Genomic DNA, 13,107 nt, shown 5'->3' with positions numbered 1-13,107 from the left:
CCCAACATAAATTAATAAAAATGACAAGGTAGAATTTTTATTTTAACATAGGGTTATTTTTATTTTTATTTTATTTTATTTTGACCAAGTTAAAGGTTTCGAGGACATTACATTACACCAACCTAGGTCCATCTTCAACCTGATCTACCAAAGAGGGATCAAATCTCGTGAGACGCAAACCCTTTTTAGAGTGAAAACCCCTTTAAATGGGCTATATTCCACATGAATACCAAAAGTTCTTAAGACTGCGTTTTTTTAATTTTAATTTTATTTTTATAGTGTTATTTTTATTTTTTATTTCTTAAATCTGAAAAAGTAAAATGTTTACATTACATCTTTTAGTTTAATTTATTTTTTATTTTTTTGTAATTTGACTTAGACAAAATGTTATACAAGACATCAAGTGACAATATCTCTACCATATTGGATTGGAAAGCACTCTTGGCTCAATAAATGATTTTAATTTTAAGCTAACAAAATTAAAATATTTATAATCATTTCACAACGACTTGTTAAATTTATTATTATTATTGTTGTTGTTGTTGTTTTTTAAAACAAAATGGTAAAACCCAATATAACATATTTATGAATGGTATCCACTAAGATTGATTGACACATAATGTTATAAGAAAAGAAAACCATGCCATCTCTCTTTACCTAGTGAGGAGACAAATTTTTACTCCTACCAAAATAAGTGTAACTTTTGGCCATAGTCTAACGAGACTGCTTTTTTGCCCTTGCCCTGAAAATCATGGAAATTCTGGCAAGGTTACAGTGGTCAAACTTCAAGACTTTGGGTTCCCTAGAAGATTTCTGATGGTGTTGAATCCATTTCCACTATTCCTCAGCCTCTATAGACACTTCCTAAATTTTAGGTCATTATAGAGTAAATTCTTACCCAAATGAAAACAATTTTCTCATATACTCCATCATTTTTTACACATTTTCAAAAATAATTATTTTAATTTTAAACTAATAAAATTAAAATATTTTTATTTTTATACATCTTGAATTTACATTTATCACTTACACCATTTCCAAAAAAACAACCTAATTTACATAAATTATATAATTATCAATTAATTTATTTTTTAATTTACAAAACTAAAAATCAAAATATTTATATTTTCAAACGACTTGTTAGATTCTATTCATCACTTACACCTTTTTCAAGTTACAATTGATTTGGTCATGGTAAACCAATAATCTTTAACACTTACTAAATTACCTCTACTCATTAAAAAAAAACCCCAATTAGTACTTTTTCAAGTTACAATTGATCTGGTCATGGTAAACCAATTATCTTTAACACTTACTAAATTACCTCTACTCATTAATTTACCTCTAAATTTGGAAGGTAGCCAATTAGTTCATCTTCATTACTCATTAAAAAAACCCCAATTAGTTTACCTCTAAATTTGGAAGGTAGCCAATTAGTTCATCTTCATAAGTGAACGCAATGAAAATAATTTAGTTGCGTAAACTTGTACTACAACGACAATAGGCTGGAAATTCGCTTCACGTGCCTTTTTATAGGCCAAGTCGGATGGCAAGAGCTAACGGGCATATTATTGGACATTAAATGGTTGGCTACATGCGTTTCTCATATCTATTTAACACGCGTACGGTGATAGATAAATAGAAAATAAACACGTATTTTAAACAGCTATCGGAAGCGCATGTCGCTGGGCATTTAATGCCCTGCTCGTTAACTCTTGCCAAGTCGGATAACATATTCGTTTTTAAATCTCTGCCAGCCTTGGCCAAGTGGGTCTGCAATGCCATTTTCTCCCCCCCAAATTAATTTTGCCGCGATAAAAGCACCAGGTTCTTTTAAATATCAGAGAAAACTAATATGACAATAGAATATTGAAGGCAAACTCATTAACGGAAAGGGAAAGGCAATAGAAATATAAACTCTGTTGGATTGCTACGTGATTGCATACTCTAGCTCACAGCTCAATGGATCCTCATCGTCCATCCTATCACAACTATGGCGGAAGTCCATGGAATGTAATTGAGATCTCGGACGAGGAGGAAGAGGAGTATGAGGAGGGGTTGGATGATTCTGCAGAACAGCAGAAACAGCACGGGTCATCTTGCCAAGTCGGTGTTGGTGGAGACAAGATCAATTGCCAAGTCGGTGTCGGTGTTGGAGGAGAGGAAGAATTCGAATACCATGGCCCAAGTGAACAGGAAGGCATGAAAGGAGAAGAGGATCAGAGCGACGAAAGTGGGTATAAGGATAACGCCTCAGAGGATACTGTGGCCACCAAGTTTAGAACATCAGGCAGGGCGGGGGCGGCACAGAAGAGGAAATTACTGGCTCCAATGGGGGGGGCATTTTGTAGGGATACTGTTATTAAAAAGCCCAAAAGGAGAAACACTAATGCATCCAGGAAGTCGGGTAAGAAGAACAGGGTTAATGTTAATCCCGCAGCAAAAGATAGTACTCTCATAACTCCCGCCACCAGGCTGCTTCATGCTGAGGATGAGGACGACAACCCAAACATGAGGATTTGTCTCTCAAAGATCCACAAGGCAGAAAAGATTGAGCTGAGTAAAGATAGACTGATTGCAGGGAGTACTAAAGGATACAGAACGGTGAGGGCTACTAGGGGTGTGGTGGAGGGGGCATGGTATTTTGAGATCAAGGTTGTTTACCTCGGTCAAACTGGGCATACCAGATTGGGATGGTCTACAGAGAAAGGAGATGTTGACGCTCCTGTGGGTTATGATGGGAATAGCTATGCCTACAGAGATGTTGATGGCACTAAAGTTCATAAGGCTATCAGAGAGCCCTATGGGAATGGACCTTACGTGGAGGGTGACGTTATTGGGTTTTATATTAATTTGCCCAATGGCAGTGAGTATGCGCCAAAGCAAATGCAGTCTGTGTTGTACGAGGGCCAGCTTCATCACAGCAACGCAGTAGACGAAGCACCAGAGGTGGTGCCTGGTATGTTCCAGTTCCCATATCTTTGACTTATTTTCCTCTAGTCATGTTTTCTTGAATGCTTTAAATTTGTGACTTCCAACCGGGAGTGTTCTAAAATTTGGAATGCACTTTATTTCAGTCCATGCACTAAATATTTTTCTGTTTCGCAGTTCATGCACTAAATATATAGACGGTCATTTTTTTGAATTGCGCACACTTCCAAAACCACGCTTCTATTCTCTTTACCGCTGTTATACATATATTTGCTTTAATTTTGTCCTCGGTATGAAAACTTCAGAATTCATGGCGAAAATATAGAATGCGCTTTGTTTCAGTGTATGCACTAGTACTCGTATTTAACTGCTGTTAATACCCTCGCCCTTTCTGTGTACACCTTGGAAAAAAACTCTGCCACTTAATATTAAAAAATGTTAAGACCTACATTATAATGCGTAACATGAAAATAAATAAAAATAATTTTAGTGTTATCTGCATTTATTGATTAGGTCAGTATGATGTGTAAGGTCCTCAGTGATAAAGTTGAAATTTTGCTCATGTTGGGTAAAATAATTTAAAAAAAAATTCAAGATTAAAAAAATAAATAAATAACTATTCTTATTTAAATTTAAATTTAAAAATTTAAATAAATTTATAATACACCATGATGCAATGACTCACTGAATGTCCAAAGCTCCTGCAAGTAGAAAGAAAGAAAGAAAGAAAGAAATAAATTATTTTAACATCCACAAGGCTAAAGATAGTCTATGGGACACTCTGCTTCTTCATCTGCTTGATGTATTTGGCCATTTTCTGTGAAGCTTCAAAATAAATGTTCCCAGCTTCTCTTCATCTACTTGATGTATTTGGCCATTTTCTGTGAAGCTTCAAAATAAATGTTCCCAGCTTCTCGAAAACCCCTCGCTAAATAGATTATTCCAAGAACTAGATTTTCCTTGTTATCTTTGAAGGCCTCACATTCTAAAATCAAATGTTTTTTTGTTTCCACTTTTCCAAAAGAACAATGCATACTCTTTCCTCCCACACTTCCTTTGGGTTGTTTCGCAACGGAGTTGATGAGAATTAGTCCTTAACTGAGCAATAAGAATTTTGGCTCTCCAAGAGATATTGGCCTCTTAGTGTATGCTTTTGGTTGATGACTATGAGTGGGATAAAACACTTCAATAGGAAAATTTTCTTTCCTCCTAAATCTTTATCCCAAGTACGCTTGTGGAACTTTTCCATAACAAAAACTTTTATCTCTTTGTTGTTTATGAGACATGCGAGTTCAAGCAAATACCCCATTTACTAAACCATTTGTTATTTTGTTGCATCCAAGTTTTTTTGCTCTTGCACAATCTATCATTAAAGATAACCTTAGGCCATCTACCCTCTTCCATTTGCTCAATTTTTTTAAATACCTTATGACTCGCACCATAGCAATTGCTTCAATAGGAGCAGTCCCTGTTTTACTTAACAAGATAGCATAAGAGACTGCACTTTTAATCTTAAATATGTTTGTAATCAAATGCTTCTGAATTTTCTCAATTTGTCTCCAATGCATGTCGGATGTACTGCTGACCCATAATTCACAACCATAGAGAATCACTAGAATCACTAGGAGTCTAAAAAGAGTTTAAGTGGTTTTCTTGTCCCATAACTTTGTTTCTCTACACCTATTTTGAAAAGCATAAAATGTTTTCCAACCCCCCAAAGTTCTTTTCTTTCTGTAACCATTCCAACTTAGATTTTTGCTGAAGTCAATTCCGAGGTATTTGTAATCCACAACTTCTTCTAGAATGTCGCCTTCAAAGTAGAACTTATGCTGGTTATGTTTTCTTTTCTTAGAGAAAATCGCTACTTTTGTTCTGCTAATATTGAGTTGCATCCCCACACTTCTACAAAAATGCTCAAGGGATAGTAAGTGCTCTTGCAAACCAAGAGCCGATTTAGCAATCAGAATAAGGTTATCTGCATACAAAAGAAGCCTTATAACAAACTTGCCCAAATAGATACCATCACCCCCTTGCGAATTTAACCACTCCTCAAGCTTGTCGATATATAAACCCAAAAGGGTAGGAGACAGTGGGCAACCTTGCTTGACCTCGATATCGCTTCTAAAACTTTTAGAAATGCCTATTGAAGTTTTTATTTTGACTTTCACCTCTTCATATAGCTTATGCACAACTGCTCTCAAATGTTTAGGAACCCCAAGTTCCTCCATTATGTGCCAAAGTTTATCCCTAGGAACCGAGTCAAATGCTTTTCTGAAATCAACAAAGCAACAAAAGGCTTCTTCCTTTTTCTCCCAAACTTTTTCAATGGTGTGCCTTAAAGTTATACAATGATCAACTGTGGAATGTTTAGGTCTAAAACCTGCTTGCCCTTTAGCACACTTATCTCTTTTTTCTTCCCACTTGTTAATTTTGTTTTCTAGCATGCTTCCAATTAGCTTTGCAAACAAAGGGTTTATCATGATGGTCCTATAATTGGAGGGATTATTGACATCACTGCTCTTGAAAAGAGGTATTGCCAGATTAGTTGTCCAATCTGTGGGGAGCCCTTGTTGTATGATGTTGTTGAAGATTTTTGTAATGTGAGGTGCAAGAATCTTTGAGCCCCACTTTAAATATTCTGCTTGGAGTTCAGCTAAGTCTTTTGCTTTTCCAACACCCACTTCTTGATACCCATTTCTACCTCTTGTATCGTGAAGAGTTCAATATCAGTGTTAACCAAGGGGGGAGGGTCAACCTTGGGAACTTGCTCATAGAGTTGTCTTGCATAGTCAAACCATTTAGAAGCTATAATATTATTTCCAATTTGTATCTTTTTCAGTTGGAGCTCTTTTCAAAATAATTTGGGATTATTTATCCCAAGGAAGATTTGTTCTTCCCTCCTTGAAACCATGAAATCGACCTTTTTCTTGCTTAATAACTGCTTGTAAGCTTTGAGCTTTATGTTATTCTTGTTTGACTCTTTTCACATTCTCCTTGCCTTTTTGCATTCCTCGTCAAACCAAGCATTAACCGGAAAGCAATTTGTTTTAGAGTTCTTAATTTTTGCTCTTGTGCACGTTGCAAGTGTCCATTGAATTAAATGTGTTAATTCATGACTATGAAAGCTGTGAATTGTAATTTTCTCCTTTTCGAAGAGCCTTACTAGCGTCATTTTGAAGGTATTACAATTTTCTGGGGTCAAAAGAATTCTTCCCTGTGGGAGATTTTGTTGGACATGCTGAATTTTTGACTCTAATTGTTTCTTTCCAATCCAAGAGAAACATAAATAAATTGGCTTGTGATCTGATTTCAAGTCCCATAGTTGATCTCCAATCAAAACTTCCTCCATTTGCTCAGACAAACCATGCGAGCAAATTACACAATCTACCACACTTGCTCCATTGTAAGTATTGCAAGTGAAATTACCGGACTTTGCCCATCTAGTCAAGCCATTATAAATTAATAAATCAAAGGCCCCACATAGAGTAAGCAATTGCTCACCAAAGAGATTGCAACTTACCTTATTCAGTAAACCAAATAGGGTTACAATCATCTTTACAACAAAGAATGCTAGCTTGCTCACTTGCATCCCTAGCATTGAAATCACCCACTATAAAGACTTCACCTAGCTGTGAACATGTTGCAATATCCGCTTTTAAGGCTGCAAATGAATATTTGTGGTCAAGCTCTCTACCTTTGTAGATTTTTGAAACCTGCGGTGCAAAATAACATGCTGCAATTATGATGTGGTTACCATTTCTGATATTTTAAACCAAATGAATTGCTTATTTGAGTTTTCTTTTTCTAACTGAATGAGACGACTTTCTTTCTCCCTTACTAAAACCATGATACCCCTGTGCTCTTTGCCATTCCCTGTTGCTTTGTTCCACACTGTCATCCTCCAGTATCCTTCAAACAGAGGTGTTTTGCACCTTTCATGCTCATGTGTTTCTATGAGGCAAATTATGTCTCTATCTTCTACAATAGGCTCTAACTCAGGTCCTCTTCTCCATGGGTAACCTCTGCAACTCGAACAAGCTAATCTTAAGGAAACCTGGTTATGACTTGTTTGCTATTTATTTTGACATGTAAGACTCACATTTGAGTCTTTGTCCCTGCTTTCCCATACCGACCTTGCTTTCTGATTTCCTGTTGAAGAGTTTGTTGCCTCTTCTTTATTACCATCTTGCTGCTTTGTTTTGGAAGGAGGTCCAAATCTCGCTATCACAACTTTGCCTTTATAAATCCATGCTCTCTTGCCTTCATTTCTTGCTGCCCTAACCTTTAAAATTTCCTCCCTTCTTTCCTCCCATTGTTTTACAGTTAAATCTTCTTCTAGGAAAAAACAAGAACTCCTCAAGAGATGCTTCTTGCTTAGAATGATATATTTATCATGCAAGCTAGGCATAATGACTTTTATGAGCTTGGCTCTCTCCTCGTTAAACTTACCCACCCTTCATGCTTGGCATATTTGTCCTTGCCATAACAACTTGTATTTCAAGAAGTCTCTTGCAAGGTCAAGAGTACATTCATTTTTCCCATAGTCCTTCACCTCTTTAATAATTATGTTTGCTGCCCTATTTTGTCTTTCCTCGCCTTCACTATCTTGCGTGTTGTCAACCTGAATATTTGTTTCTCCTTCCTTATTAGCGGAATCGCTAATAACTTGAGCCCAAGTTTTGGAAACTTTGGTGGAGTCTGCTTTCGTTTCTTCTCTTGCGTTCTCTTCATGGTTGTTTATTTGGGCAATCATTTTCCCGTTATCCTGGGATGATTTCACATTCACCACCTCTGTACTTTCCACTACATATTTCTTTATGTTTTGCACATCCGCCTTCATGTGTTGCCATTCTGTCTTCCCTATCAAGAGAGCTTCTTGTAGCAATGCCACTTGTTCTTTTAAAACTTTATTGCTTTTTGCTAAAGCCTTGTTCTCAACTGTTATTATATGAATTTTATGATCTCTTTTTTGCCCTTTAGTTTCTAAAACCTTCAACCTTTGTTTTGCATTTAGCAATTCTTTCACATAAAGATCAAATGACCAGGTGAGAGGTGTGGATGTGGGACTATATAACGCAGAACCATCAATGACTTTTCCTCTGGACTTCTTGTTGCCACGTGCTTGTAGAGGAGACTTGTTTGAGTGCTTCTTGCAAAGGGCTCGAGTACTCTTCTTTTTAGACCGTTTCTTCCTTGTTTGCTCCCATTTTAAACGGGCTATTCTTCGTTTTAAAATGCCCCGATATTGTTTGGCATTGACCCAAACCCACTTCCCAGCGTTGGCGAATAAGACAATTTTCACTTGTCCTAAATCATTTGTGTCCACATGTTCTGAAATTTCTTATTCCTTTGTCATGTTTGAATGCATTTATCGTCAAACCTGTTTTGAGAAATATGTAGGTCTATAAAATCAAAATGCACTGCTACCTGCTGTTCAGGTTATCGTTGCTCCTTGCTCGCTGCTTTTGCTGCATAAAAGCTTCATGCTGTCACACTGCTCACTGCTATGCTCACACCGCTCAGACAGCTAAATATTAGAGCCAAAAAACAAAACACAACAAAACCCCCGTTACTTTACCCATCTTAGAGCCACCGTTTCCTCTCGGGGCTTGATGCCAATGATCAAATCAAAATTCACTGTTAAATATTCATGGCGATGCGGATGCTGGTGAATTGCTCCGGTTGTTGGACGCCGCTGCAGCTGCTGACGGTGGCGAAGAAGATACGGTGCTCTGTGTGTGAAGAGATTACTCGCATTGCAGAATAGGCGTGGATAGGATAAAAATTACTCAAAATACCTCTGCTTCAGATTCTTCAACACGACACTGTGCTGAGAGGCTTCGGGAGACTTTGAATTGACTCGCAAGATGATGTTAAAACCTATTTCCAGAAACCGTGACAGTGTACAGTAATGCATCCTCTGGCTTGCAGGATCCCTGGGTTGCCTGATCCGCCTCCTCATTTCGCTTTCTATAAAGATGACTAAAGATTCCGAATCTGAAAGCTTGGGAGCAATGCACTGCTTTGTTACACTGCAATGTGCCAGACAGCCAGCTATATACAAGCTTGGAATCACGACATACTGTCAGTTCTTCCATACCTTTCTCCTATGCGATGAATGTTAGTATAGCGGCTGCTTTGGTTTCAGTGAAATTATTTGTGCAATGACCAAGCCTGAACTGGAAGGTGATCCTCTTGTTTGTTGGCAGGATAAAGACACCACCCACACCTCCCCTTCCAGGGTTTCCTTCTGAGGTGTCATAACAGTATCCATATGTTGGTTGATGATCAGTTCTGGAATCCAATTCTGACATTTCACCTTGGGTGACCCTTTCAAGCCCGTGGTGGACTGTTTTAGCCTGTAGAAATCCTGTGCTAGCTGTCTAATTATACCCTCGAATATGGCTTCATTTTGGCACAGGCATGCTTGCTATGTATACAAAAAAGGAAATTGGACGTGCTATTCATCTTTCTGTTTCTTAAACCATACCTTTAATATATTTTCCAGGCTCTCCCCTTTCCAATCACATATGCCCACTTTCATGCACTTGACATACTACCGCAGCTCATTGGAGAAATGGCAGTGCACATCTAATTATAGCCTCGAATATGGCTTCATTTTGGCACAGGCATGGTTGCTATGTATACAAAAAAAGGAAATGGGACGTGCTACTCATCTTTCTGTTTCTTAAACCATAACTTTAATGCATTTTCCAGGCTCTCCCCTTTCCAATCACATATGCCCACTTTCATGCACTTGACATACTACCGCAGCTCATTGGAGACATGGCAGTGCACAAAGATGTGTGAGACAAATTTTGAGTTTTCATTGCAGGGGAAACATTTTCTGGAACCCTCTCATCCCCTTCTTTGCAGATTATCACATGACAATATTTTATTCTCCAAGGCAAGCCACATTTAGGTGTAAGCCACATATAGGAGTAAGTTTTACGCTAGACTTTGGGTCTTCCGTAGCATCTTCCATGCCGTAGAATATCTTATTCATCTTGTAAGGTAACTGAAGCCTTGAAAAGTAGTTCTTTGTGTTCCATTCCTGTAGTAGTGGTCCATCAAGCTATAATTCTTCCCACTTTGCTTATCGCACAGACCATCTGTCTAAGTGTTCTGAGTGGGAGACATCACAAGTAGTTTCAGATCTGTTGGGTGTTGATTAGTAAGCAAACTAACTGAGCTTTCAAAGCCTGGTTCCATGCCTCCCAATGCATTGCCATCCACTATAACACGTATTCTGTCGCCCACCTGCCCATAGAAGATCAGGATAAAATTGGCAAGGGCCCGGAAAACCAAAAATTCGTAAAAATGGAGAAAATATTGGCCAAGATAGCAAACATTGACAAAATCAAGACACCACCAAAATACCAGTGAAAATCGGCAAACATTGGCAAAATTAAGATAGTGATTTCATAATCTTTTATGATAAAATTGAAATATTTACAACACTGTTTTCAACTGTATCAAATGATCCCACTAAAGTTTTCCACATCATGTAACCCGTTTTCTTCTGGCAGGATATCCTATTGATCAACTTAAGAGGATGAATATACTTCCCAAATAGTGTATGTTCTGAAAGGCGTTGATCAGTGATGATTCTCCAAACCCTTTTTGCAGCTAGAGCCCATGAGATGAAAACGAAAGTTTTTCAAACCCTACTCACCCACAGACTTGGGATTGAAGATTTTTTCCCACTAAACTACTAGAATTCCTAGAGATTCGGTGTTGCTAGACCAAAGGCATCTGAATGTGAGTTCTGCGGTGATCATTTTTTGGTTGAGGGGTTATGGCATCCACTACACGGGGTTAGCCTCAAAAACACTTTTCAGTAATACCAGTCAACCTCCCAAGGACAACCACGCGTGACTTCATAAAGAGATCTTTCTCTATATTCTCTGTCAATCACTTCCAATCTGCTATTCTGGAATCATTAGTCTCAATGTGGAAGCCCAAATACTGAAAGAATAATTTAAAAGCAGCAGTGGCAAAAGAGAGAAATTTTTCAATCATCTGTCTTTGGGTTTGAGAGACCATATGAAATGAGATTGTAGAATTTTGTTGGAAACACTGAGAGGGGGTGAATCAATATTTCTTTCAATTGTTTTATTATGCCAGTTAAGATTTTTATCACAAGTTAAACCAGAACACAAGAAACGGAACAATTTTATTATTATTATTGATGAATATAGTGAGGATTCCAATCCTCTAAAACAAATCACAAGCTCCAACTTGTACAACAAAATCTCCAACTCCTTCAATGCTCCAACCTTGAACAAATCCAAGCGCCAACATGGTCAAAATGAAGACTCCATTCCTCTCAACAAATCCAAGCACCAACTTGGTCAAAATGAGGACTCCAATCCTCCTAGGCTCCAACCTTTTCCAAATAGACTTCAAAAACTTCTGCAAGGTGTCTCCAAAATAAGTTTCAAATATACATCAAAAGAGGCCTACAAGACCTGCTCCAAGGATGCTTCAAATCATGTGCCTTCTGGTTTTGGACATGGTCGTCCGACTATGTGGGAGGAGACTCCCAATAGACCACGAGAAAAGAAATTAAAAATTTCTTGTGGCAAGAGCGAGAGGAATGTGAAATTTTATCTATTGAGGGGAGGTATGACCACATCTTTTGGACACCCTGCATTGTCCATAATCTGAATCTGATCTTAGAGGAGATCGAAAAAAAGTTCCATGGATAAAGGAAATCACAGGGGAAGCAAGGGAGATTGTTAAATTCATCACCAACCACCACCAATCTCAGGCAATATTTCGAGAGTACTCCAAATAGGGGTTGTTAAAAGTTGATGAAACATGATATGCCTCAAACTTCCTGATGTTGCGCCACCTTGTTGAGGTTAAGCATGCATTAGTTTCTATCTTGGTGAGTCAACTTTGGGTTGAGTGGGACAAGCAGATTCAGAGCGGGAATATAAGGTGCGTAGATTGTGCCTTGCTGAGGATTGGTGGAGAAAGATAGATTTCTTGCTAAAGTTCACAACCCCTGCATTTGAGCTTCTTCGGAATGCTGACACTCACCAACCTTTCTTAGGAGAGGTATATGGTGGCATGGATTCCATGGATTTCATCTATACAAGGAGGTAAAGGAAGAATTTGCCAGTTTTGCTGCAGGATTAGATGATTATGCAGATATATCAATTTTGGAGGAGAGAAGCACCATGAATCCAGTTAGGTGGTGGATTTGTCATGGAGCAAATGATTTACATTTGCAAAACCTTGCCATTCGTGTTCTTTCACAAGTGGCAAGCTCTTCATCAGCAGAAAGGAATTGGAGCACCTATGGTTTTATTCATTCTTTGAAGCGCAATAGGTTGGGCTCACAAAAGGTAGAGGATCTTGTTTATGTGCACTCCAACCTTCGCCTTGCATCTCGTAGGGGTCCAGAATAAAACAATGTTCCTTCTAAAGAATGGGATGTGAATGCAGAAAGTCTTGATTTGGATCTCTCTCTTGCTGCCCTAAATATTGAGGTCCAGCCTGGAAGTGGAATTGGCCCATCATCTTCTTCAGCACCACCATCCACTGTTGAGCATGCTTCTGCTTTTATTTTTGACAAGGATTATGATGATAAGGATTAGTCTTTTGTCTTATAGTTCTTGCAGCCTCATAGTCTTTATTGTACTTGTAGCCTCATATATATAATAAAGGCTGATTTTGAGATTTGGATATATATTAAAGGTTGATTTTGGATATTCTGATATTTCTATTTTTATTATGTGATCATTCAGGAGTAAATGTGATGTAAATTTAATCATAATGTTTAAACTTTAAATGTAATAAATTATAATGTATCATGTATGCTTTATGATCGCACATAACATTTCTTAAATGTCATAAATTCTAATATATATATATATATCGCGTTTCCCAGTTTCCAAAATTTGGGGGGGTCAAGTTTCGTACCCGTGCCCATTTCGGAAATTCGTACCCATTTCCCCGTTTCGTGCAACTTAGGTTTTAAATGAAAAAACAATATAATATCAAAACATTACATAAGCGCAAAAAATTAAAAATCTTCAATATTTTAATTTTTTTTGCCAAGAAGATGTTACAACAGGGAAAATAACAAGGTTTTAGTTTGTGTTGATCTTTTTACTGGCTGCATTTTATTGAATTTGTTTCTCAGCCTTGCCTATGTTACAAGCT

The 13,107-nt window shown here is 37.7% G+C and overlaps 1 protein-coding gene across 3 annotated transcripts in view; it reads left to right on the top strand.

Moving 5' to 3' along the window:
• The first annotated feature begins 1,853 nt into the window (after window positions 1-1,853).
• Window positions 1,854-13,107, top strand: part of LOC149160205 (protein TRAUCO-like) — a 52,353-nt gene continuing 41,099 nt past the window's right edge. For 2 of the 3 annotated variants that reach the window (XM_089436665.1, XM_089436664.1), the window contains exon 1: window positions 1,854-2,959. In XM_089436665.1, the coding sequence (XP_089292791.1) occupies window positions 1,963-2,959 (997 nt within the window). In that variant the 5' untranslated portion in view covers window positions 1,854-1,962. Of the gene's footprint in view, window positions 2,960-8,376; window positions 9,016-13,107 lie in introns of those variants that run through there. The other variant, XR_016261788.1, reaches the window with a different exon arrangement.

Source organism: Pinus tabuliformis, chromosome 5_2 (assembly GCF_031772625.1).
Source record: "Pinus tabuliformis cultivar Carrire ecotype Pingquan chromosome 5_2, CPIR1, whole genome shotgun sequence".
In the NCBI taxonomy this organism is placed as follows: Eukaryota; Viridiplantae; Streptophyta; class Pinopsida; order Pinales; family Pinaceae; genus Pinus; species Pinus tabuliformis.
This window is presented reverse-complemented; position numbering and strand designations above follow the sequence as displayed.